Consider the following 27,110-nt stretch of genomic DNA (forward strand, 5'->3'; position numbering starts at 1 on the left):
CCAAGAAATTTAGAGCAAAACATGTTTTTTTTTTTTTTAATTAATTAATTAATTAATTTTTGGCTTCTTTGGGTCTTTGTTGCTGCACGCAGGCTTTCTCTAGTTGCGGCGACCAGGGGCTACTCTTCCTTGCGGTGCAAGGGCTTCTCATTGAGGTGGCTTCTCTTGTTGCGGAGCATGGGCTCTAGACACACGGGCTCAGCAGTTGTGGCTCATGGGCTCTAGAGCACAGGCTCAGTAGTTGTGGCGCATGGGTTTCGTTGCTCCGCGGCATGTGGAATCTTCCCGGACCAGGGCTCGAACCCATGTCCCCTGCATTGTCAGGTGGATTCTTAACTGCTGCACCACCAGGGAAGTCCCAAAACATATTTTCTTTTATTGTAAATCGCCCTGAAATAAGCATAGGCAATCTTCACTATTTCCAGGAAACTAAGGTCATACATATTGATTTTTCTTTCCCATTTCTGATTTAATAAGGGTGAATGCCTCCTGATATCTCTGAATGATAAATGCTGGGGACAGCTTCCCTAGTGGCTCAAAGTTCAAGATCCCTTGCTCAGTCAACGCAGTGCAACACTGGCAGAAATCTCATACAGCAGTAGTCACTACAAAATTAGTCCTAACTGAAGAATTATTATTCTCTGTAGGAAAGATTGTAAAAGCTGAGGGTCTCAGGTTAAACAACCAGTGTCTTATTGTCATACAATTAAAAATATTATTAATGACTAGAGATGAGTCTCTCGTTTGCAGGAATGAATTCATTACAGGAATGCTTGATGGTTGGGGTCAAGCTAGAAGGATACTAATAGAATCAAAACATTTTATATTGCAGCATGGAACTATGGATACTCCTCGCTTTTTTAATTTTGCTTTTTGTAAATTGAAAAATTTTCTACAATGAATGTACACTATTTGGGTAATAAAAATATGATACAGAAATAAACACCCTTCTTCAGAGCTGGATAGGAATTTAATAGTCAACTGGCTCAAATGCTTCATTTTAGAGGTCAGTTAAAGTCCAGAGAGTGTTCTGGCCCTAGGTCACACTGCTAGTCAATGAAAAGGATGACAGTCATCCCCAAATGTTCTGTCCATTGACCCACTCTAGGTAGGAACTGGTGGAGTGAAAAAGGAAGCACACTGTTTGGATCATTCTTGAAAAGGAAGGCAATACCTCAATAATATAGCTCATAAAACACACTGCATAAATCATGACTTTTTAATATTTTTACCAGCATCTGATAATGGACAGCAAATTGCCTCACACCAAGAGAACTGTCAACAACTTTACAAATGATGAATAAATATGATGTGTATCGTGACTTCATGCTTTTCAGTCATTAGGAGAACTGCCATTAACTTTGCAACCTACATACTGTGTATTTTGCATTAATCTTGGTGCCAAAATAAAGAAATTATACTTGAAACCATAGCAACGTTTTAGACAATGCAAAAGGAAGATCTCGAGGGTAAAGATGGATGTCTAATAATAACATGTGATGCTTTGCAGTGTTTCATCATTCTAATGTTGTATTATAACTAGTTTCAGTTTGAAGAATTTCAGTATTGTCAGTTTCCTTCTGAAGTTCCCACTTCTTATTTCAAAGAATTTTACTTGGGATATCAACTAGGAAGTGTTGGCTGCAGCTCACAGCTGATAATTCTCCCAGATCCTGTTTTCCAGTGAATAAAATGGAAACTAATGAGATCTTAACTTTTGAAACTGTCATCTTATGAAACACAGATCTTAAAATTAAACCACATTTTTGGCTGCAAAATTTTTATTTTAATAAACTTTACTTGGGGCCTCAACTTATATTTTCCAAGAGGGAGGGAAGGGAATAGAAACACCTGCTTCTCCCAAACACTGCTGTTCTCTGCTCTCTGCTTTCTTCAGTCTGTTTAAGGAAGAATGAGGTGAAAACAATTAAAGGGAATTTTCAGAAAAATTATAATCGGACTCTGAATAGTTGATACAAAATTATAAAAGGGAAGATCTTTACACATAAATCTCAGAGTAATATAGTAATTTTATTTATGTATTAATTTCAATTTTGAACTTTTTATCAACTGTAATGGAAAGTTTTATTTTTTGAATTAAAGATCTATACCAGTTTACTCAAGACAGACCATTTTTTCCAGCCTTATTGATTTCTAAAATCGTGTGAATCCTTACACAAGGGATACTGAGTAACAAACTAGCTTTTAGGTAAGAAATACTTATCTCACGTAGTTCTGACTTTTACCAACTTACAATTTGGTGGAGGACCTAATCTTCAAATATAACTCAGATAAGAGTTTCTTGTGGAGGGTAAAATTAATGGAATTCTGGTTCAGAATTTTAAGGTATTCTAAAAAATAATGGAAAGTAGTAACTGGCACAGTTCTTAGTGGGCCTTTATTGGTACTGATGGTGTTAAGCAAACTGTAATAAGACCTGGACAGATATCAGGCCAAGAGAGGACACTGGTAAGTCTTGGTATGCAAGTATCCCTTGCCACTAAGTGAACAAGCAGCTTGGTTTAGTGGTTTGGGAATTGTCCTGACTTTACATCCCAGATAAGATCACCTATATCAGTTTCCACCTGCCATTACCTGAAGCACATACACTATACTATTTTCTGTCCTCCAGATAATTATTTTATACATTTCAATATATGCAATCATAATCTCTTTTTAAAAATCATTCGAAAAGATAGGTGATTTTTGGCCTCAAATAATAATTCAAAGAAAGTGAAAATGGGCAAGAAGAGTGATATTAGGTCCTAGATTTACATACTAGAGATCAGCATTCTACCAAAACTGAATGAAAAATGAATACAAACATTTAATTCGCTTATCATGCCTACAGTATGTAGTAATGCATTAAAACTGTTTCTATTTACAAATACCTGGAAATATAGTAGGAGAAAAAGAGGAGCAAATATATAGTTATTTTGATATCTGGTACACATGAGAGATATCTGAAGAGAACATCACAGTAACTAAAGGAGGGAAAAACAATTTCAGGCAGGGGTTATAACAGGTTTTATGGATGAGGCTTTTGAGATATACCATGGATGATGGATAGGTTGATCTGATGAAGTATATGGTCACTGTATTTCAGGTGGAAAAAACAACATTACCAATGTTACACTTCAAAACATGGTTTTGCTTCATATCCTATGGAATGGATATACCTGGCACATGTGTTTGTCCAGAGTCCTGTAGCCATTGCACAGGTAACAGCATCCTAATTCTACTTTGAGTAGCCAGATTTCTCACGCTCTTGCTCTAGGATCTACTCCTTTCCCCTACCCCCAGCCATCCTAGTTAGAGAAATAAGCATGTGAATAAAACTGAGCCAATCAGAACTGATCGTGGACCTTGACTAGGTCTATTGGGAAAAAGAAATACTCTTTTGACTGAGATTACTGAGACCAAAATTCAGGTAAGCCTGAAGCTGACAAAGGTCATCACCATGTCAAGCTAGCCTATGTGAAAATAAAACTTACTTTGAGGAAGGAAAAACTAAAAGGTGGGGAGTGGTCAAGTCCTGATGCTATTTTTTTCTGTTGCTCTAAATCTGGAGTAGCAAACTTAAGTCTTTAACTGACAGGGAGATGCTATAAATGTGTAAAGCACTACCTGTAAAATAAAATGGATTGGTGGGATCTGAAGAAAAACGAAGACATACTCCAACTATGAATATTCTAATTTGATTTTTTAAAATATTATTTCGATCACAATAGCTTTGTGGCCAGATTTGTCCTGGTGGGTACCAGGTGGCAATATCTGTGTGAATCTTAGAGGGTTTGCTGTGACCTACATCTGGCCTTTCAGTTATATAATCACTTTTCTTCTCTCCCTTTACTTTTCTTGTTTCCTTCCCTTCCTTTGTCCCTCTCCTGTCCCTCCTTACCCCCTTTCTTCTTTCCCTTCCTCATTTTTAGTTGGATTTTCATCTCCTGGCCAAAAGAGAACACACATACGACTTGTGTAACACACAAGACAAAAAATAATGATGGAAGATCATGAGTTTCGCTAAAAGAATTTTAAAAGTATTAACAATTCTATTTTAGAGTCAATTAACCTGACAGCGGAGTTGGACTTACTTTAGACCAGTGGGTCTCCCACTGGGGCCCCCAAACCATGAGCGGCATCAGCATCACCTGGAGACTTGTTAAAAGTCTAAATTCTCAGGCCCCACCCCAGGCCTCCTGAATCAAAAACTACCAGCTGTATTCCATGCGATTCTGGGGTACACCTAAGTTTCAAAAGCACTGCTTTGGAGGAGTGACATGCTGGCCCGGGAGCTAGTCAGTGACTCACACATTAAGACAGCTGGTGGTAAACAGAAAGAACATAAAGCCTCAAGAGGAATGACTACCATTTTATGGATAAACAGACATGGTAATAACATACACAAATAAATGAATAAATGTCAGCAACATATGAACATATGAAGAAGAGCAAGATGAATTTAGGGTTGAAAGAGGAGAAGACACAGCTGTTTAAACTCTGTGGATACCCTGCCGAGGGTTTAAACCCCAACTGTGCCATTTCCTCCCTATGCTAAACCTCTCTCTGGCTCAGTTCTCTCATTTCTCTAATGGAGAAAATAATAATGCTTACTCCGTATGAATCTGATGGGGCTTAAATGAGTCAGTACATGTGAAGTTCTTAGATTAGGTCAGGCATATGATAGGTGCCCATTAAAGTTGTTAGCTAGAGTTCAGCTCTCCAGTTGCTCTATCATATTCAGTAACCAATAGCTACAAGTGACAATTTAGATTTAAATTTAAATCAATTAAAATAAAATGTTTTGCTCCTCAGCTGCATTAGCCACATTTCAAGCGCTCAATACCCATATATATTACAGAACGTTTTCATCCTCAGAGGAAGTTTTACCGGACACCTATGCTCTAGGCTGTGACATTTATATGCTAATGACAGAGTCAGAGGAGATGAGGTGGGGACATGGTTGGTTAGGTGAAAAATGACTGTCAGGTCTCCATGCTGCCATCACATGAAACGACAACCATCAGTCTCCTTACTTAAAGGGCCTACTCCCTTCTCCTGGGGCCCGCTGTCTCCTCCTGGGACCCTGAAAGTCCAGGTAAGCTGAAATGTAAACTGAACTCGAGCTCTGAGCCTGTTCACTAGGAAAGCCTGCTTTGCCGACTGGGTCTGTCCCTCATCCATCTCACGTAATGAGTGAGTAGAACTTTGAGGAGCCCGGGCTTCTCCTCACTGTTCACCAAACCACCACCAATGTCTATTTTCTCAATCCTAAAATATGACAGATGAACTCAGTTGGGAGGTATTAAGAAGAAAACCAAAGGAGATGTGAATCTAAATGTACCCTATTACCCAATCTCAGTACAAAATACACAACATTCATTAGCAGGTATTTCCATGTGGCTGCTCCTCTATCATCTGGTATTCATCCTGAAATTCAAGGCCATCATTAAGTGGGATTCAAGCTTTCTTTCCTATCATCTCTCCTTCTGAGCTCTTATTCTAGTTAGTCAGACTTCCTTTCTGACCCTTGATTACGCCATGCTCATTCACACCTCCGTACACTTGCTTCTGCTGTATCTCCTGCCTGGAATGGCTGCTCGGATTGCTGCTCCATACATCCAAACCCCTCCACCCCTCAATATCCAGCTCAAATCTTACGCCTTTGAAGCCATTTGTGAATAGCTCTCACATCACTAATGCTGAAAAACCTGTCTAAATAAAAAAATTCACATATATTATCTCCTATAGATAACATATATTCCTCTAACTTAAAAACGTAGATCTTGCATCATTCCTCATAGTAGGTAAATGATCTTGATTTTTAAAAATAACCCCTGAACAAATCTATTGTATTATATTGTCTACTGTATTCGAGGACCAGGTAATAATTAATTGCTGAGCAGTGTCCTTGAGGAGGCAAGGTTGGTACTAGTAGAAATTTGGAGAAAAGCCTTCCATAAATGCATGGGCAATCAAGAATATTAGATAGACATTAATCACAGATAGGTGTTTAAATATGGTGACCGAAGCTTTTGGAAGTCTGTGATAGATTCAGCTTTCTCAGTGAGGCAAGAACCAAGTTGGCCAGGTAAGAGGGTGAATAAAGGAAGAGATGGTAGAAGTTTGAAAAAAAATCAAGAAAACCTAAGTTTTTTGAAGAAGTAGGAAACAGAATGGGCTAGGCAACTATGGCATCTTTGCTGCAAAGTGAGGACAAGAGGAAGATGAGAGAAGTGAAAAGTTGGTAGGATCAGACTCCCGGTGTGACTGAAGCATTCTGAAGATGGAATTCCAGAGGAAACAAGATGGAAAGAGAGCATTGTGACTGGAGACGAGGCCATTCGGAATTGAGACTCTGGAGTGGCTGCATGATATGATCATGGGGTGAGTGGCTGAGTTAGAATAAAGCCAAGATTCTTGGAAGACAGTGGGTCAGTGAGGCCTACCTGTGAAGCTAAATAACTGGGTGAATCATCTACCTGAATGTTGAAATCACCAATAGTTACAACAAGAGTAGCATTGAAGAGACTGACCTTGAGCCCAAAGCTAAACTCTGCATAGTCTATGGAGGGGTGTGACCTGGGGGTGAAGAAGAAGGCTCATGGGTGGTTTAATATGATAATGTCACCTACAGCTGTACACCTTTGTGGAGGAGGAAGGGAGAAATGTCTGGAAGAGCCTATGGTAATGAAAGATATGGATTATGCCAATCCTTATCTGAGGCCCAGCAGTATGAGGGGTGCAAGTAAAGAGCCATCACATGCGAATTCTCCTGAGAATGCAATATTGTTAGAGGAGAGCAGGAAAATGAAAGACCGCTCCCAGAAGACGATGAAGATACCGATTTTTACTAATGATTATCTCTTGTGTGTTTGGCAAAAACTATATCTAACACTTTAAAAGCCTATGAAGTAAAACTCCTCCCTTTCTGTAAAAGGTTCTAGAATTTAAAGATTCTCTCAAATTGTTAATGCCTGCTGAAGAGTACTATAGGTAACATGTGATTTACAAAGCAGAAGGGTACATGTGTCTATTACAAAATGCTATTAAAAGAAATGTTTAATAATGCTTCTTTTTATTGATAATAACTGGCTATTTTAAAAGAATGGCTCTGAAGGGGAATCATTTGTTCCCTATTTAATTTTTATCAGCCCATGCTTCTCGCCACCATCTCATCAGTCATCTTAATGGTGTTTGCCTTCTTAAAATATGGAGGGGATAAAAATTGATAGCTCATAAACACATATTAAAGAGTAATTTGAGATTTATAGAAGAGAATAAAGAGGAACAGAGGAATGGCCACTGTAGGCAATGTTAACATGCAAGCAAAATGAAATAATCCATACACACAGTGTGTGCTTGGAAGCATTATGAGTACACGTGTACATACACACACAGAAAACTGAATTGTGACTCAATCATAGGAAGCTGTTGTAAAACTCTCCTGTAATAATCAAATATATTTTGTACCTAATTTGTCTCTTTATGGAAAGACCTTTTTCTATATCCTACATAGCCACCAATGTTTAAAAACATTTAGAATTGACATACACGCGTTAATGGAAGGAAATCTGAAAAAGAGGGGATATATGTATACATATAGCCGATTCACTTCGCTGTACAGCAGAAACTAACACAACATTGTGAAGCAACTATACCCCAATTAAAAAAAAAAAAAAGATACAGAGATTAAAAAAAACATAGAATTGACAATCTAGCAGGTAGAACATTGTTACAGCTAAAGTTTGAAATGACTTAGCTACAGGTGATGTTCACTAAGTATAGACTCCTAGTCTCAAAGATCAATATAGATGAAAAAGAATGTTTTAGTAACACAATGGGATCAGTATAAGGTGCATATTATCTGAAATTTGAATAAATGCAGAAATCAATTCCATGATATTAGGTCTATTATTGATGGAAGTACAGAGAGGAAAAGGTGATAGCAGCAGACTGTAGACAATGATGAAAAAAAGCTCAGACACATTAACCTCCACCTCCACGATACATCCAAAGCAAATACCACCTGCATATCTTGACTCAGGGGAACAATATTTACTAAATCATGCACTGATACATAAGGGGAAAGAAGAGAAAAAAACGGATAAAAAGATACTAAACTAAAAATTATTTAATTCTATTTTCTTTTATGGTTCACAAGGCGAGAAACGAGCCTATATGCAGAACTGAGTAGAAGGCATCTTTGAAAATCTACATTCCTATCTTGGTTAACATTTGCCTCCTCTCGCACTGTGCAAAGAATCAGGCTGAATGATTATCATTTGTAAAAAAAAAATAGCTATATTAAACTACAGGACTATTATTCATAATAAATAATAGATTTGTCATTTTGAAATTCTTGATAATTTAGATGATTCAAGTTTCCATTAACAATTTCCCATTAATGCTGCTTTGTAACAGGAAATGCAGTAACATATAATCTTTATAAATGTCATTAAAAATAAGTGATTTATTGAGGTGACTACTGGAATAAAGAAAAGACAATGAAGCTGCACATACTGATAGACAAATGGAGATGCTGTAAAATCTTTTCTTTCCCAGGTATAACCAAAAATAAAGCACTTTTTCCAGTGTAATATTTTAATTAAATCCATCCTTCTTGCAATTAGAAATAAGTCAAAATGAGAACGATAGATTCCATTATTTTTTTAAATCAATAAATCGTCAACATTTTCAGGCCAAGCAAGTATCATAGCATCATAGCTGCATCCTCAAAATGTGAAAGGCAGTAATAAAGTAAAGCACATGGAGGGCTGTAATACTTCATCCTGAGTGGTCAGTGATATTGATGAATCAGTATTCTGCATTGTGAGAACAACTAGACTATCCAATTAACCAACATCAAGTCTTAGATGTCTCTCTCACTGTCTCTTAACATTGATTAGGCAATCAATTTTGTCTTAAAGTGCAATGGCATCTCCTTGCAGTTTTAAGTGTTTTTGACTTACCAATTACACACAGGAAAGGATAACAGCCTGAAGAATCCAGTCCCTGTTATTAGGTAGTATATAATCCATGAGTTTCAACTTATAGCATAACTAATACTACAAAGTCATTATCCGAACTAAAATAAGAAGCTATTCCCTTTAATATGCCACCATCCAATTTCAGGAATGGATCCTAGATAGTTTTTCTCATCAATTGCCTGATGAGTGATACAGAATCTCTGAAATGACAGTCAGATTTTGTTATAAATGTGCAACAAATACACATCCATGCAAACAAACAAAAACTCTTGATTTCCACAATATACGTAGGGTATATATCAGAAAATGGAAAATCACAAGAAAAGAGTATTTTAAAAATATCATTTCTGGGAAAAACAAGAAGTAGCTAATTTGTACATACTGGAATTTCTTTCTGGCTCCTTTTTGAGTCTGCCTCATTCTTTTTTAGCTGCTTTCTCTCTCACCAATATAATCATGTTGCCCTAAGTGCCTTTCCTATTTCTACCCCACCAATGCTCTATATAACCCCACCCTTTTAGAAGCCAGTGAGAGCAGCCTTCCAGAAGGTAGCCGGTCATGTGTTCACTGGGCAGCTATTCCTTGCCCAGCACCAGAAATTTTATAGTGGCCTTTAACACATTTATCTGATGGTTGAAGGCAGTAGATTTCAAGGCACCCTAGCAAGCCAGTGGACAACAGTTTACATTTATATTAGGTATAACTCTAAATGGCCAAGCTGAAAAGAAGCTTATTTTGAATTACAGTAACTGATATTTATCAAAATGGAGCTTAAAATCACGGGCCCAATGATAAGTATTATAAATCACTTTAATTAAATTCATTTCTAAAAGTTCTATGCAGTTCTATTTTTTAACATCACTGTGGATATCAGACACTTTGGGAAGAGAATAATGAATTATGATGCTATAGAAACTTCTTTAATCAGGGCAGACTTACGACTTGAAGAGTTTTATGAATTTGGAATATTCTTATTGATCTTTAAGGTCCAGAGACTGTCTAGCAAATGTTAAGTTTAAGGAGATTTCTGAAAATTATTTGAAATTATAAGGAGTCACTAGTTTTTCAGAAATACTGCATTTTGGAGTGTTATTGCCAACTGCAACTTGTATAATTTGTTCAAATTTATAAATATCTGGAGCCACCTGAACTCATTGTATTATGTAACCTTACAAAATACAGACGGTTAGAGATATAATAATTAGGTTTCCTTTCCTCTTGTTGAGTTTTTATATAGCAGTAGATTTGCGTTAGAACTAAATGTTATAAAACTCCTCTCTCTGAAGTCAGTCGAATAACATGGATAAACATGACTCTCAGTTGTATGAAATAAACAATTACTTCATTCACTCAAACTATTGAATATGTGCTTTCTTATCTACCCAGACTAAACATCTGTTTTTAAAATAATGACATGTTCACAGTGTCCATTTTAAATGGGGAAAAATTAAAACTATAATTGATCTCAATTTTATATGAAAAAATTCTATAAATAAAAACAGTCTAGAAACATTTCAAATTAAGTATTTATAGGTAGGTAGATGTGCAATTATAGATGATTTTAAGTCATCTTTTTTTTTTTTAACCAACATTTTCCAAATGTTGGAAAATGTCTTCAATTATGAACTTTTCTCAGAACTAGAAAAATACATGTTATTTAAGAAAAAAAAAACTATTTTTCTGGAAGAAAATCATGTTTTGATTTAATGGAATAATATCAGTGAAACATGAACACTGAGGCATGGTCATGAAATCTTCAAATAGTTACCACACTGTAGACATGAATGGACACATTACTCTGAAAAACTCACAGTTAAGATATCTGTGGTACAATATAATAAGAGATACCTAATGATGCCCATCTATCCTCAGTACCTGTAAATACACCAGAGGGACAAATAAGGCATGATTAGAGGGTGACCCATTTAAAGGTAACCCCAACGAATTCAACAAGGCTTTCAGTTTGACACGTATTAAGAACTTCTTAAATAAACTTTAGTGTGCTACAATTTCAATTTGTTTCCCAGATCCACCAGCCCTGCCCTTAGCCAGCCAACCAGAACAACCTCAACTTCTCCTTTTCTCATTCTACCAACCCCCATATCTGATCAGTCAACAATCCATTAATTCCATCTCAGCCAGACTCCATCACAAGGTACACGTGAATTCTTATGATGCCTGAAATCTGAAAGTACCTTACAAAAAATATTGTTGTGTGTTTGATACAATTTTTATATTTTCTGTTAAAAGCTTTGATGACAATGTTGTATATTACAATTAATAGCATCTTGATATCCATGAAATGCAGTATGTATATATGTATATTTTTATGTTTGTGTATATATCTATACACTTAGAACTAATATTTTATTAATTATTTTATGTATTTGTTCTCCACCAATCTACTGAATAAAAAAATGTTTTCTTCTAACTTACTGACTATTGTTGGACCTCACTGAACATCTTCCCAATACACTGTCATATTTTTGCCTTTAATAAAGTGGAAGTTTGTACCTCTTGGGGCAAAACCATACACAAGACTTCAGGGAAAGGTGGACGGTGATGACATGAGGACAAGGGAATTTAGGCATATGTATTTCTTTATTAAGCACTGTTAAATTTCTATCACCTCACAGAGGAATATCAAATTATGTGTAGCTTTTGTTGATCTCTCTTGGCCTTTATTGCTTCAAATTGGGAGCAGTTTGGGGCTAATCAGGACCTACAGGAACTGATATAAGAAATGTGTGCCTTAAGAGGTCCATGGGTCTTTAGAAACCACCTCATCAGATCATATAATATTTTAAAGCTGTTAAGCAGCTATGTTTCATGACCTCTTCTTTTTAAGTTTCACCACAATTCTGTGAACCTACTGAATTAGCCAGATATATGTCCTGGAAAAAAAGAAATGAAAGGTAACATATACTTTTCTATTTTTATTGAAGTTTTATGCTTAAAAGCTAGTGTTATTCTCAATAAGCAGTTTATCTTCATACATAATTACTGAGCGAAAGAAACATGGTCTAAGATCACACTAATTTAGATATAATTTGCAGCAGATAATTTCCAACTGTCATTGCATCTAGCCAGTACAGTGGAGTCCAGCAGCTAAGAGTGAGGGCTAAAGATCTTGGTTGCCTTACTTAGTAGCTGTGTGACCTTCAAAAAGTTATTTAGCCTCTCTGTGCCTCGTTTTCATCCTCTGTAGGACAGGGATAAGATAAACCACTTCACAATATTTTTGTGAGGATTACATGAGATAAGCCAGCAAAGTACTTAACCACTGCCTATAAGTATTCACCCAATCTCTGCTATATGACTATTATACTATCGATACTATTATTATACAGCAATGTTATAAAGTAGGCTCAATCATCAGGTAATCAGTGGATAATATCCCCTGAAATACTGTCAGTAGATACTATTTGCAATGGATAAATCTAGAATGTTTGTCTTAAAATTACAAATTCTAAGGGGATTATTGGAATGTTAAAGGCAGTGTTTCCCACGTCACGTTCAAAGAGAGACTTGGTCAAGGGCTAAGTAGCCACAAATGCAAGAAGCATTAAAGGATGATTGTTTAAATTGTTTTCTTTGTTAAAATCAATTCAAGAAAGCTGTAGCCTGCATTCCTATCTTGGAGCCTGGTAGTATTAATATATTAAAAGATAATGAGAGGCCCAAAGGAAAGACACCTGGTTTCGTTGCTTCTCTCAGCATCCCTAAGCTTATTTAACCAGAAATTCTTTTATCACAGAATGCCTTTAACTTTTTAATTTTAACGTCTTTACTGGAGTATAATTGCTTTACACTGTTGTGTTAGTTGCTACTGTGTAACAAGAGAATCACCTATATGTATACATATGTCCCCATATCCCCTTCCTCTTGCGTCTCCCTCCCACCCTCCCTATCCCACCGCTCTAGGTGGTCACAAAGCATGGAGCTGATGTCCCTGTGCTATGCAGCTGCTTCACACTAGCTATCTATTTTACATTTGGTAGTGTGTATGTCAATGCCACTCTCTCACTTCCCTTACCTTTCCCCCTCCCCGTATCCTCAAGCCCATTCTCTGCATCTGCGTCTTTATTCCTGTCCTGACCCTAGGTTCTTCAGAACCTTTTTTTTTTTTTTTTAGATTCCGTATATATGTCGTAGCATACGGTATTTGTTTTTCTCTTTCTGACTTACTTCACTCTGTATGACAGACTCTAGGTCCATCCACCTCACTACAAATAACTCAGTTTCGTTTCTTTTTATGGCTGAGTAATATTCCATTGTATATATTTGCCACATCTTCTTTATCCATTCATCTGTCGATCGACACTTAGTTTGTTTCCATGTCCTGGCTATTGTAAATAGAGCTGCAATGAACATTGTGGTACATGACTCTTTTTGAATGATGGTTTTCTCAGGGTATATACCCAGTAGTGGGATTGCTGGGTAGTATGGCAGTTCTATTTTTAGTTTTTTAAGGAACCTCCATAGTGTTCTCCATAGTGGCTATATCAACTCACATTCCCACCAACAGTGCAAGAGGGTTCCCTTTTCTCCACACCCTCTCCAGCATTTATTGTTTCTAGATTTTTGATGGTGGCCATTCTGACGGGTGTGAGGTCATACCTCATTGGAGTTTTGATTTGCATTTATCTAATGATTACTGATGCTGAGCATCCTTTCATGTGTCTGTTGGCAATCTGTATATCTTCTTTGGAGAAATGTCTATTTAGGTCTTGTGTCCACTTTTGGATTGGGTTGCTTGTTTTTTTGATATTGAGCTGCATGAGCTGCTTGTATATTTTGGAGATTAAGCCTTTGTCAGTTGCTTCATTTGCAAATATTTTCTCCCATTCTGAGGCTTGTCTTTTCGTCTTGTTCACAGTTTCCTTTGCTGTGCAAAAGCTTTTAAGTTTCATTAGGTCCCATTTGTTTATGTTTGGTTTTATTTCCCTTTCTCTAGGAGGTGGGTCAAAAAGGATGTTGCTGTGATTTATGTCACAGACTGTTCTGCCTATGTTTTCCTCTAAGAGTTTTAGAGTATCTGGCCTTACATTTAGGTCTTTAATCCATTGTGAGTTTATTATTGTGTATGGTGTTAGGGAGTGTTCTAATTTCATTCTATTACATGTAGCTCTCCAGTTTTCCCAGCACCACTTATTGAAGAGGCTGTCTTTTCTCCATTGTATATTCTTGCCTCCTTTATCAAAAATAAGGTGACCACATGTGCTTGGGTTTATCTCTGGGCTTTCTATCCTGTTCCATTGATCTATATTTCTGGTTTTTGCCAGTACCATACAGTCTTGATTACTGTAGCTTTGTAGTATAGTCTGAAGTCTGGGAGCCTGATTCCTCCAGCTCCGTTTTTCTTTCTCAAGATTGCTTTGGCTATTCGGGGTCTTTTGTGTTTCTGTACAAATTGTGAAATTTTTTGTTCTAGTTCTGTGAAAAATGCCATTGGTAGTTTGATGGGGATTGCATTGAATCTGTAGATTGCTTTGGATAGTTTAGTCACTTTCACAATATATATTCTTGCAATCCAAGAACATGGTATATCTCTCCCTCTGTTTGTATCATCTTTAATTTCTTTCATCAGTGTCTTATAGTTTTCTGCATACAGGTCTTTTGTCTGCTTAGGTAGTTTTATTCCTAGGTATTTTATTCTTCTTGTTGCAATGGTAAATGGGAGTGTTTCCTTAATTTCTCTTTCAGATTTTTCATCACTAGTGTATAGGAATGCCAGAGATTTCTGTGCATTAATTTTGTATCCTGCTACTCTACCAAATTCATTGATTAGCTCTACTAGTTTTCTGGTAGAATCTTTAGGATTCTCTATGTATAGTATCATGTCATCTGCAAACAGTGACAGTTTTACTTCTTCTCTTCTGATTTGGATTCCTTTTATTTCTTTGTCTTCTCTGTTTGCTGTGGCTAAAACTTCCAAAACTATGTTGAATAATAGTGGTGAGAGTGGGCAACCTTGTCTTGTTCCTGATCTTAGTGGAAATGGTTTCAGTTTTTCACCACTGAGAATGATGTTGGCTGTGGGTTTGTCACATATGGCCTTTATTATGTTGAGGTAAGTTCCCTCTATGTCTACATTCTGGAGGGTATTTATCATAAATGGGTGTTCAATTTTGTCAAAAGCTTTTTCTGCATCTACTGACATGATCATATGGTTTTTATCCTTCAATATGTTAATATGGTGTATCACACTGATTGATTTGCATATACAGAAGAATCCTTGCATTCCTGGGATAAACCTCACTTCATCATGGTGTATGACCCATTTAATGTGCTGCTGGATTCTGATTGCTAGTATTTAGTTGAGGATTTTTCCATCTAGGTTCATCAGTGATATTGGCCTGTAGTTTTCTTTTTTTGTGACACCTTTGTCTGGTTTTGGTATCAGGGTGACGGTGGCCTTGTAGAATGAGTTTGGGAGTGTTCCTCTCTCTGCTATATTTTGGAAGAGTTTGAAAAGGATAGGTGTTAGCTCTTTTCTAAATGTTTGATAGAATTCGCCTGTGAAGCCATCTGGTGGTGGGCTTTTGTTTGTTGGAAGTTTTTTAATCACAGTCTCAATTTCAGTGCTTGTGATTGGTCTGTTTATATTTTCTACTTCTTCCTGGTTCAGTCTCAGAAGGTTGTGCTTTTCTAAGAATTTTTCCATTTCTTCCAGGTTGTCTATTTTATTGGCATATAGCTGCTTGTAGTACTCTCTCATGATCCTTTGTATTTCTGCAGTGTCAGTTGTTACTTCTCCTTTTTCATTTCTAATTCTATGGATTTGAGTCTTCTCCCTTTTTTTCTTGACAAGTCTGGCTAATGGTTTATCAATTTTGTTTATCTTCTCAAAGAACCAACTCTTAGTTTTATTGATCTTTGCTATCATTTCCTTCATTTCTTTTTCATTTATTTCTGATCTGATCTTTATGATTTCTCTCCTTCTGCTAACTTTGGGGTTTTTTTGTTCTTCTTTCTCTAATTGCTTTAGGTGTCAGGTTATGTTGTTTATTTGAGATTTTTCATGTTTCTTGAGGTAGGATTATATTGTTATAAACTTTCCTCTTAGAACTGCTTTTGCTGCATCCCATAGGTTTGGGGCAATTGTGTTTTCATTGTTATTTGTTTCTAGGTATTTTTTGATTTCCTCTTTGATTTCTTCAGTGAACTCTTGGTTATTTAGTAGCATATTGTTTACCCTCCATGAGTTTGTATTTAAAAAAAATTTTTTTCCTGTAATTGATATCTAGTCTCATAGTGTTGTGGTCAGAAAATATACTTGATATGATTTCAATTTTCTTAAATTCACCAAGGCTATGATTTGTGACCCAAGGTATGATCTGTCCTGGAGAATGTTCCATGAGCACTTGAGAAGAAAGTGTATTCTGTTGTTTTTGGATGGAATGTCCTATAAGTATCAATTAAGTCCATCTTGTTTAATATATCATTTAAAGCTTGTGTTTCCTTATTTATTTTCATTTTGGTTGATCTGTCCATTGGTTAAGGTGGGGTTTTAAAGTCTCCTATTATGATTGTGTTACCATCAATTTCCCCTTTTATGGCTGTTAGCATTTGCCTTCCTATGTTGGGTGCATAAATATTTACAACTGTTATATCTTCTTCTTGGATTTATCCCTTGATTATTATGTAGTGTTCTTCTTTGTCTCTTTTAATGGTCTTTATTTTAAAGTCTATTTTGTCTGATAGGAGAATTGCTACTCCAGCTTTCTTTTGATTTCCATTTGCATGGAATATCTTTTTCCATCCCCTCACTTTCAGTCTGTATGTGTCTCTAGGTCTGAATTGGGTCTCTTGTAGACAGCATATATACGGGTTTTGTTTTTGTATCCATTCTGCCAGTCTATGTCTTTGGGTTGGAGCATTTAATCCATTTACATTTAAGGTAATTATCGATATGTATGTTCCTATTACCATTTTCTTAACTGTTTTGGGTTTGTTATTGTAGGTCTTTTCCTTGTCTTGTGTTTCCTGCCTAGAGAAGTTCCTTTAGCATCTGTTGTAAAGCTAGTTTCATGGTACTGAATTCTCTTAGCTTTTGCTTGTCTGTAAAGGTTTTAATTTCCTCATCGAATCTGAATGAGATCCTTGCTGGGTAGAGTAATCTTGGTTGTAGATTTTTTCCTTTCATCTTTTTAAATATGTCTTGCCACTCCCTTCTGGCTTGCTGAGTTTTTGCTGAAAGATCAGCTGTTAACCTTATGGGGATTCCCTTGTATGTTATTTGTTGCTCTTCCCTTGCTGCTTTTAATATTTTTTCTTTGTATTTAAATTTTTTGATAGTTTGATTAATATGTGTCTTAGAATGTTTCTCCTTGGATTTATCCTCTATGGGACTCTCTGCGCTTCCTGGACTTGAGTGACTATTTCCTTTCCCATTTTAGGGACGTTTTCAACTATAATCTCTTCAAATATTTTTTCAGTCCCTTTCTTTTTCTCTTCTTCTGGGACCCCTGTAATTCGAATGTTGGTGCATTTAATGTCGTCCCAGAGATCTCTGAGACTGTCCTCAATTCTTTTCATTCTTTTTTCTTTATTCTGCTCTGGGGTAGTTATTTCCATTATTTTATCTTCCATGTCACTTATCTGTTCATCTGCCTCAGTTATTCTGCTATTGATTCCTTCTAGAGAATTTTTAATTTCATTTCTTGTGTTGTTCATCATTGTTTGTTTGCTCTTTAGTTCTTCTAGGTCCTTGTTAAACGTTTCTTGTATTTTCTCCATTCTATTTCCAAGATTTTGGATCATCTTTACTATTATTATTCTGAATTCTTTTTCAGGTAGACTGCTTATTTCCTCTTCATTTGTTTGGCCTGGTGGGTTTTTACCTTGCTTCTTCATCTGCTGTGTATTTCTTTGTCTTCTCATTTTGCTTAACTTACTGTGTTTGGGGTCTTGTTTTTGCAGGCTGCAGGTTTGTAGCTCCTGCTGTTTTTGGTCTGCCCCCAGTGGGTAAGGTTGGTTCAGTGGGTTGTGTAGGCTTCCTGGTGGAGGGGACTGGTGCCTGTGTTCTGGTGGATGTGGCTAGATCTTGTCTTTCTGTTGGGCAGGAGCACATCCGGTGGTGTGTTTTGGGGTGTCTGTGGACTTAGTATGATTTCAGGCAGCCTCTCTGCTAATGGGTGGGGTTGTGTTCCTGTCTTGCTAGTTGTTTGGCATGGGTGTCCAGCACTGGAGCTTGCTGGTCGTTGAGTGGAGCTGGGTCTCACTGTTGAGATGGAGATCTCTGGGACAGCTCTCACCGATTGATATTACATGGGGCCAGGAGGTCTCTGGTGGTCCAATGTCCTGAACTCAGCTCTCCCACCTCAGAGGCTCAGAAACCCGGCCAGAGCACCAAGTTGCTGTCTGCCACATGGCTGCAGCATCAGTCTGCCATTATTGTTGCTTTCTTTCTCTCTCAACAACTGAGCACGATAACATATACCCTCTTTCTCCTGAGCCAGGAGAAGCTGAAGGAGAGCTGGTGGGAGCAGAAGGAGCCACAATCACAGTTGAGGCTTGACTCCAGTGAAGTCAAAAAAGCGCGAACCACCTTTCTTCTGCACCCTGCATCAACCTTCCCAGTACGCAAGCTCGCCTATCAACTTCTTGATTTACATACTGTCTAAGCCACTACTCTCTGGGGTCCTGACAAGAACCATGCAACTAATGTGAAAAGTGAAGTGGACCAAGTATAAAAAAGAAAAAATTGCAGACATAGTACCAAGAAGGGCTTCTATTTCTTCTGGGTACTGCAAAAGAAAAGCAGCAGGACAAACCAGATTATGAATGTCACCAGAGACCAGGCTGAGCATCAGCGAGACAGGCTAGGCAGGTGGGAGCCACATGTCCTGCTAACGTGGACAGCTGATCACTTCAATTCAACACTGCAGGCCTAACATGGTCAGATCTTTGATTTCTTCTTTCTCTTTTCCCTAAAATCCATATTTTCCTGTAATGTCATATTTTCTCATATTTGCATCTCAGATGCTTATATAGCCCAAGTTTTGCATGGTCAATTAAATAGTTCTATGTTTTATACAGTCCCCCTGGCCAACAATTTGAGGCTTCTGGCATAGACTTCAGGGGTCCAAACGATCATCTACTAATGCATATGAATCATTCAGCTAATGGTTAGTTTGCCTCATAGCAACCCTGTGAAGGAATTATTCCCAGTTCTCTGATAAGAAGATCAAGTTACAGACAGGTGAGGTGACTTGCTCAGGTTCACAGATCTGGCAGGTGGAACAGCCAAGATCCACACCTGGCCATTCCTGGGTGCACATTATTTACGAGAATTCATTTGTTTTTCAGTAGGATGTGGAATTCGGGGCGAAAAATGTTGATGCTGATTACTTCCAACTCACTCAACCTCACTTATTCAGAGGTGAGGAAGTTCTGGTTAAATGATTTACTTTTCATATGAAGATGTCAAACCAGACTTCAGGTTGAGGGACTGTATCATATATCACCCTTACATGGTAATAGAATTTTTGTCTCAGGTCCTCAAATTGAAAAATATATTTGAGTTTCTAATCCTTGATTTCTAATGCTTATTAAAATTTTGTTCTGAGGAATTACAGATACAAAGAAAACTTCAAAGTGAATAAAATCCTTATTTCTTCAGATCAGGAGTTGGCAAACTGATTCAAGAACCAAATCTGGCTCACTGCCTGATTTTGTAAATCACGTTTTATTGATACACAGTTACACCCATTCATTTGCACATTATCTGTGGCTACTTTCATGCTACCACAGCAGAGCTGAACAGTTGTGACAGAGACCATATGACACACAAGACCAAAAATATTTACTCTGGCCTGTAGGGACAAATCTGCCAACTTCTGCTCTAGATTTCTAATTTTTTGTACTGGGAACAAAATCAGACTATCATAACCCTTTGTCAGTAGAGATCATTTTTTACAGACCCTCATACAATTGCATTTTACTAGGTTCCATGTTACAATCACTCACAGGCTCACATTAAATGTAGATAAGAAAAATGCCTACAATCATTTTTTACTATAGTCACTGGAAGGGTTTTGTTGAGGATGTTAACCTCATCACAGCACTCCCTGTGAGAACAATGTATCTATAGTTGGAATAAAAGAAAAGGTCTTTTTTTTTTCCTCTTGAGAAATTAGTTAGCATTAATAGCATGGCCACTTGAAATCTTGCAAATAATTTGTTTTCTCTTTCCTTTAGAAGATAGAAATTTATAAGCTAAAATTGCAGTCTTCTAACTTACATTGCTGAGTACACCTTTCAACTTTCTAAATCTACCCTCGGCTTCATCTTAGCTCTCTAGTGTTGTGTACTTTTTTCCTAATTTCCATTCACTTTATGTCACTGGGATGTATCATTATTTTACCCGTACCTTATCTTTTTAAAATTAATATTGGGCATAAATAAATGAGAGTACCAGTTATGTAGAAACAGACTTGAAACACAAGACACTGGCACCTTTTGCCCCTGTCATGGGAATGTATTCTTATGATTGCCATCATGCTCTATCCCAGGGTTCAGTTTAACTTTTTAGAAAAGAAGAAAAGAAAATACTCTGACTTCACAAAGACCTCAGATGAAAAATTCTGCAGCTCTGTCTTGAGGAGAAAGAGAACCACATCCCCTTGGTTAGTTAGAACATCTCCTAAGGTATAGCCCTCTCATCCTCGTTGTTTCAAGGATTTTTATACAGATATCCAATGAGATTTAGGGCAGAATCCATGCTGTAATGGCAGCTTTATATGGCAATGCCACAGAAAGTGGAAGCGGGGGTGGGGGGGGGATGATACCAATACGGAATAATACTGATGTTACTAAAACCCAAATGGAATAGGACATGGGCAGATGTTCAGGTCAACTCTTCGTCTTATTGCCAAATAAAATATGAGGCTGGTGCTGACCATTCTGCCCTGCTGCTTGCTTCCTGGGCAATCCAAAGCATTGAGAAAAATGCTATCAAATGCCTCAGAGAGACCACCTGGGAGAAATGTCTTCAACTTTGCTGAGATATAAGTAATCAGTACTGCTGAACTTCATTCTGTTAAGTCTTACTATGGTATGCAAACAAATTGATATTAGATTTTTCCACTATACCTACCTGGAGAATACTTCTATGAAAGGTTTTTCTACCTGAAGCAAAACTGAATTCACTTGTAATTCAATATTGGAGAAGAGCAACTGACTCATGCGGCCCCACCTCCCACTGACATATCATAATGGAAAGGTGAAGAATTAGAAAAGTAAATATGTAGTTCAAACCAAAAAAGCATTTTATATACCTAATCACTTTAAGAAATGAAACAGAGTTTCGTGTCACACCCACAGTCTCCTGTGCGAACACTTCTGAATACTGCCATATGGAAGTCTGTTTTTAAGTCCTGGTATTTTTTTTTTTGAAAAATTATTTTTCTACTTCATTCATAAGAAGTGGTAACTCATAAGATTAAATAATACCCAGATCTTTATCATTGTCCTTTAGTCTGATCTTTAAATATGGACATATAATTGCCATGGTTACACATAGATGGCATTCAGTAGTAAGAAGAGCATCAAGCTTACAAGTTACCACACGTTTTAGGGTGAGGAATATCTACTTCACAGCTCCTTCTTAAAGTGCTACTTCCTTATTCTCCACTGAAGTTACTTCAGGCTCAAATCCAGCTTTTTTTCTAGCTGTTCACACAAAAACAGTGTTCATCCAACTGTATCTTTACAGCCAAGATTTTAGATTTCTTCAGAAGAGAGCCTGAATTAAAGTTAAAAAAACTTCATTCAGCTATTTTTAAATGATAATGTGCTATTACCACATAAGTTACAAGACAATGTCACATTAATCAACATTACACAAACATCTCAGAAGAGTGCTGTTCCCATGATAGTTTAATATGACCTCAAGGAAGATCTAATAAGGATGGAACATGTTGACAAAAGCCAGCCATAAACCAGAAGGCACAAGAAGTACGTGAACTACTTTATGACACAGCCAGAGGGACTTCTTAGTGCAAACTTGAAGATACTGCAAGATGGGAGTATTAAGGATACATGGTATACCTTTTATAGAATCTCCATTTTCTTACTAATCATCAAAAGAAATGGCCTTAATGCAACAAGTAAAGAACAGCATTTTGACTGGATAATTAGAATCATTCCAGTAAGAATTTTGTCACTGATCTCAAAGAGCTAAACATGCCTTGAAAAATTATTTAGGGAAAACAGAACTTCTAATTATAATAAAAATACAATTTTTGTATAAAAATTTTGATATTCCATAGGAAAGTCTGTGGTTTCCATAATACATTTCTATGCCAACTTGGGATATTTGAAAGATACATAGAACACTAAAACACCAACATTATTAAAATACCAACATTATTAAAAAACAAGAAGTTGAGGGACAGTAGCTTTTAATTGCTATATATCATTAATATAAATTAAACATTTTTCATATTCTAACACTTCTGAAATCAAGGTGGGTCTTAAAAGTGAAGTCATGTCATAGTTTCAATGGCAGCTTGCTACGCAAAATAATGGTATAACATAATTGATGGTGTCTTAGAACCATAAAACATAAGCCTTTTCTTTAAGGTTAACTCCACTTCGTTCATTTACAAAAATGTTCAAGAATCACATTGCTGATGAAGCAATGCTATGAATCATTGAAATATAAAATTTTTACTGTTGTAAAAAAGTGGTATCTCTACATTTTCTCATCACTAATTTTCTAGGAAAAATATTAAATGCCACGCATTTGTTTTTCCTTAATTTCTTTCTTTTTCTTAAGGGAAATACATGAAAAAGTCTGTGTACACAGTCATCATGTGACATGGTTTGAAATTTTCTCATAATCCTGATTGCTCTTCCTTTGATATGTTCTGTATAGAATATGTGAAAGAACATGGTATTTAAATGTTGCTTACATATGTTAAAGTGGAAAGTCTTCCTTATTTTGGTGCTATTATTTACTGCAGATTAAAATTAATAATGTTCTTGGCAAACTGTTTCTGAGAAACTTTACTGTTAAACATCAATGATAATCTGATTGGCAAACCCTTACTAAGCACACAGTCAACTAAATCCATTAAGTTCTGTATATACGGTCTAATGTTAAATCATGACTTTCCTGGTACAGTTAGTTTATTAGATCTAAATTCAAAACTTCCTCTTTTTTCTTGTTAATTGACAGGTTGATAGATTTAGCCTATTATTGTAGCTTGATATATACAACTTTTCCAAAACTTGTATCATTTGTTCCAAGCACACTGGCCTTTCTGTCTCTTAAATTCCTTTCTTCCTGTGATCCTCTCCTTCATTCTATTAGAGCCCTTGTCTCAATGATCGTTCCCCATTACTAAGAACTATAATTCTATACAGTACTATCAGTTTCAAGCATCTCGCTCTCTGACTACCAAATCTTGTCTCCACTAATATCTTATCTGCAATAATCACTCCTTGAGGCAACACTGGGCACAGTTTCTCACTCCCTCTCCATTGAAAACTCTCCTTTCTTGGGTTTAGGTGTACCACACTCTGGTACATTTCCTTTTTCCTCTCTAGCTAGTTCATCACAAAGTCTTGCTGGGGTTTTTTAATGAATCTAATTTTGGGGGACCCCAGTTTAGTTCTTTGAATTCATCTCTTTTCCACTTACACTTACTCCTTTAGTGATGTCACCAATCCCATGGCTTTAAGCATCCTCATGACTCCCCAGAAGACATCTCCCCTGAACTTAACTCGCATAGCGAACTTCCTACCTGACATCTCCATTTTAACTTATCTAATAGGATAACACATTCTCATACTTGATTTTTGACATTCTTTCCCCTCTTCCTATCTTCTCTTAGTTCAGTCTCTCTCACCTCAGTTACTGGACAACACAACTTCGTTAATCAGGCCAAAAATTCTTACAGTCCTCTTTTACTCCACTCTTTCTCTCATAACCACATCCAAATCAAGAAATTCTATTATGATGTATATAAGCACATGAAATAAAAGATATACTGTCTTTAAAAAGAAAAAGAAATTCTATTAATTCTTCCATAAAAAATATATTCTGAAAATGCTAATTAAAACTCCAATGAAATTCTCCTATACGTATATTACAATTACTAAAATCAAAAGACTGATAACATATTACAAGGATACAGAGCAACTGGAAATACATTGCTGAGAAGAGTATAAATGTTAAAACATTTTGAAAACCTGAAAGATTCTTAAAATGTTAAATATATACCTACCCTGTGTACCAGCAATTATATTCTCACTATTTACCTAAGAGAAAGAAAAACATGCCCACAAAAATAATCATACAAGAAGGATTCTAGAAGCTCTATTCACAGTAAACACAAACTACGAACACACTATGATGTCCACCAACAGGAGAATGAATAAACAAATTGTGGTATATCCATGCAATGGAATACCACTCAGCAATAAAAAGAACTACTAGTAGCCACAAAGATATAGATACATGTCACAAACATGATGCTGAAAGAAGCAGCCAGATATAAAAGAGTATACAGTGTATTATCCTACACACACACACACACACACACACACACACACACACAAAGAATGGGCAAAACTAATCTAAGGGGAAAGAAACCATAACAGTGGTTGCCTTTGGCAATATGGAGATTGACAGGAAAAGGGAATCAGGGGACTCTGCAGGCATGGCAATCATGGTAATCTTCTATAACTTTGTTGGGTTGTTGTTTGCATGAGTTATCCATTTGCCAAAACTCACCAAACTATGCAATTAAGATGTATGCACTACATCGTGTGTAAATTTTACCTCAATGATAAACCCACAAATATCCAGAAACTAAGCATAATTACTGCTACCATTACCTCTTGCCTGAATTACTGCAGTAGGTCTCTGTGGGTCTACAACGTATTTTTCCTACACTGTTTTCTACCTATGAATCAGAATCTTACCCTTTATAAAACAAGCAAAGTCATGTAGCAGCTGTGCTTCAAATTCTCCTTTGATGTTAACACTCAGAAGTAAAGCCAACATCCCTTAATGACTGACAAGGTTCTGCAAACTCTGGTGCCATCCTATCGTATCCTCCTCTGATCGCACATCTGACTATCCCCCATTACTCAGTTCTAGCCACACTGGATGTTGCTTGCCTTTGCACTTGCTCTTCTTTCTTCTCTTCCCTCACATATCAGAATATATTCCCTTAACTGTGAAATCTTCACCACATGTCAATTACTCCAGGAGACCTTACTTGACCTCGATACATAACACCGAAAGCCCTCACCGCTTCCTATCCCACACTTCCTACATTGTTTCTTCATAGTACCTATCACTAATATACTATATAGTTTATTTATTCATTTTGGGTTTTTCTGTAGCTCTCATCCCACATTTTAATGTAAAAATTTATGCAGGTGAGGCGGTGACATTTTTGCATTTTGTTCACTCACTGCTATATTCCATAGCCTAAAATAGTGCCTGACATATAGAAGGTACTCAGTAAATATGAATTAATACATAAGTGAATGAATGGATGGATCTATAAATATGATCACTCTCTCTCCAATGTCCTCACTCTGTTATTTAAGAAAATGTTGAGGAAGGCGTAGATGGAGCAAAGGACAGTCATAGAGCTGATCACCAGAGAAATTCCTCAAGCTTTACCTAATTAGAATAATCAACATTGGTTTTGGATTTGCTAAGCTTAAATCATTCTGCCTTTCCTATTATAACAAAATCAGTGCTAAAGTTTTTATCAAAATCCAATTTTTACTGTAGCACAACATACAAAACCAAAACATTTATCAATTGCTGTGTTGATATCATTAAGTGAATTTATCTCAGGATCTCTTAGATACAAACTGTAGGTGGCCTCATTTGGTCTTTAATTAAAGCATATTGCAATAAGAGGTACAGAAATTTCCCCATCAACTACAACAACAAAACAACAAACTCTTAAAGAACCAAGATTTTTTTCCAAACAGGGTTTCCAACCCTTCCACTTATTCCAGGGTGTCATATGATCAATCACCTGCTAACAGAAGCCACCAACTACTCAATCATGTTAACTTGTGTAAAGGTAACTCTGCACCAGCATTAGATAGCAGGGACCTTAAGATGGAATCTTGATTTAAATAAATCACTTTAACATACTCAAGGAGGACAGTATACTTGTTACTAAAGCTCAAAGGCATATGCCATTTGATACTCATATAACATGGGTTGTAGTGTCACATATTTCTCCCAGTAGTGAGCTTAATGTGGTGGTTAAACACATGCTAACTGGATTCAAATCCCTTTTCTCTCACTTCTTAACTGTGGGATCTTGAGCAAGTTACTTAACTTTCCTCTGCCTTAGTTTCCTCGTTTATAAAATATAGATAAAATAATACCTTCCTCATAGGTTGTGGAGATCATACAGTGAGACACCGAATAAAGCGCTCAACAGTGTTTGCTATTACTATCATTTACATGTAATTGGAAAGGGGATAGCACAATTATGTTTTCTATCCTTATGAATTCTCCATTGCAATCTGATAACTTGGCTTTAAGAAATGCTAAAATAAGAAAGCAGTGAGGAATGCTGTGATGCATAAGTTAAATAACTCTTGTTGTGATTGGGTTTATACTTGTGTTAAATATTTGATTGCCAAGTTTGACACTGGAGAGGTTCGACTGTGAGCACATGAAATCCCTCTCTTCATAAAGCATCAGTCTACCCTGTAACACAGAAGTCTCTGTGGCTCTCCAGAGAGCAGAGACAAGTCTCTTCCACGTTCCTCTCTCTGCCCAACCGCTTTGGGCAGACTACGGTCTTGACTAGTGTCTTGGTGATCATCGTCTGCCAGCCACAATGCCAGAGAACCACGGATCACAGCAGGCCTGCGTCCCTGCCCAGCTTCCATCACTGTTAACGTAAAAACACTGATGCTACCATTATCCTCTTCTAGCCAAATCAGGACCCCTTCACTGGCCCCAATGGCTCTATTTGAACCCGTATTCCCACTAAAGTGCAGATCTCTACTGACTAGATGCAGAATTAGCAGGCAAACGCTGCTGTCACCCAAGCCTGTGCCACAAGAGCCCTTCTGAAGGGCAAATGCGTACTGCCACTCTGTTAGGATTAAGCACGC

General features: G+C 36.9%; 1 protein-coding gene across 9 annotated transcripts in view; it reads right to left on the reverse strand.

Annotated features, from left to right (window-relative positions):
• NKAIN2 (sodium/potassium transporting ATPase interacting 2) overlaps positions 1-27,110 on the reverse strand; it is a gene marked incomplete at its 3' end in the record, with an annotated part of 998,865 nt that overhangs the window by 662,559 nt on the left and 309,196 nt on the right. The window contains exon 1 of one of the 9 annotated variants that reach the window (XM_082474966.1): positions 10,802-13,852. The exons of the other annotated variants lie outside the window; for them this stretch is intronic. Within the exon in view, the coding sequence (XP_082331092.1) occupies positions 10,802-10,852 (51 nt within the window). The 5' untranslated portion in view covers positions 10,853-13,852. Of the gene's footprint in view, positions 1-10,801; positions 13,853-27,110 lie in introns of those variants that run through there. 9 annotated transcript variants of the gene reach the window in all.

The sequence above is a fragment of the Balaenoptera physalus genome, assembly GCF_965194825.1.
Source record: "Balaenoptera physalus genome assembly, chromosome: 9".
NCBI lineage: Eukaryota > Metazoa > Chordata > Mammalia > Artiodactyla > Balaenopteridae > Balaenoptera > Balaenoptera physalus.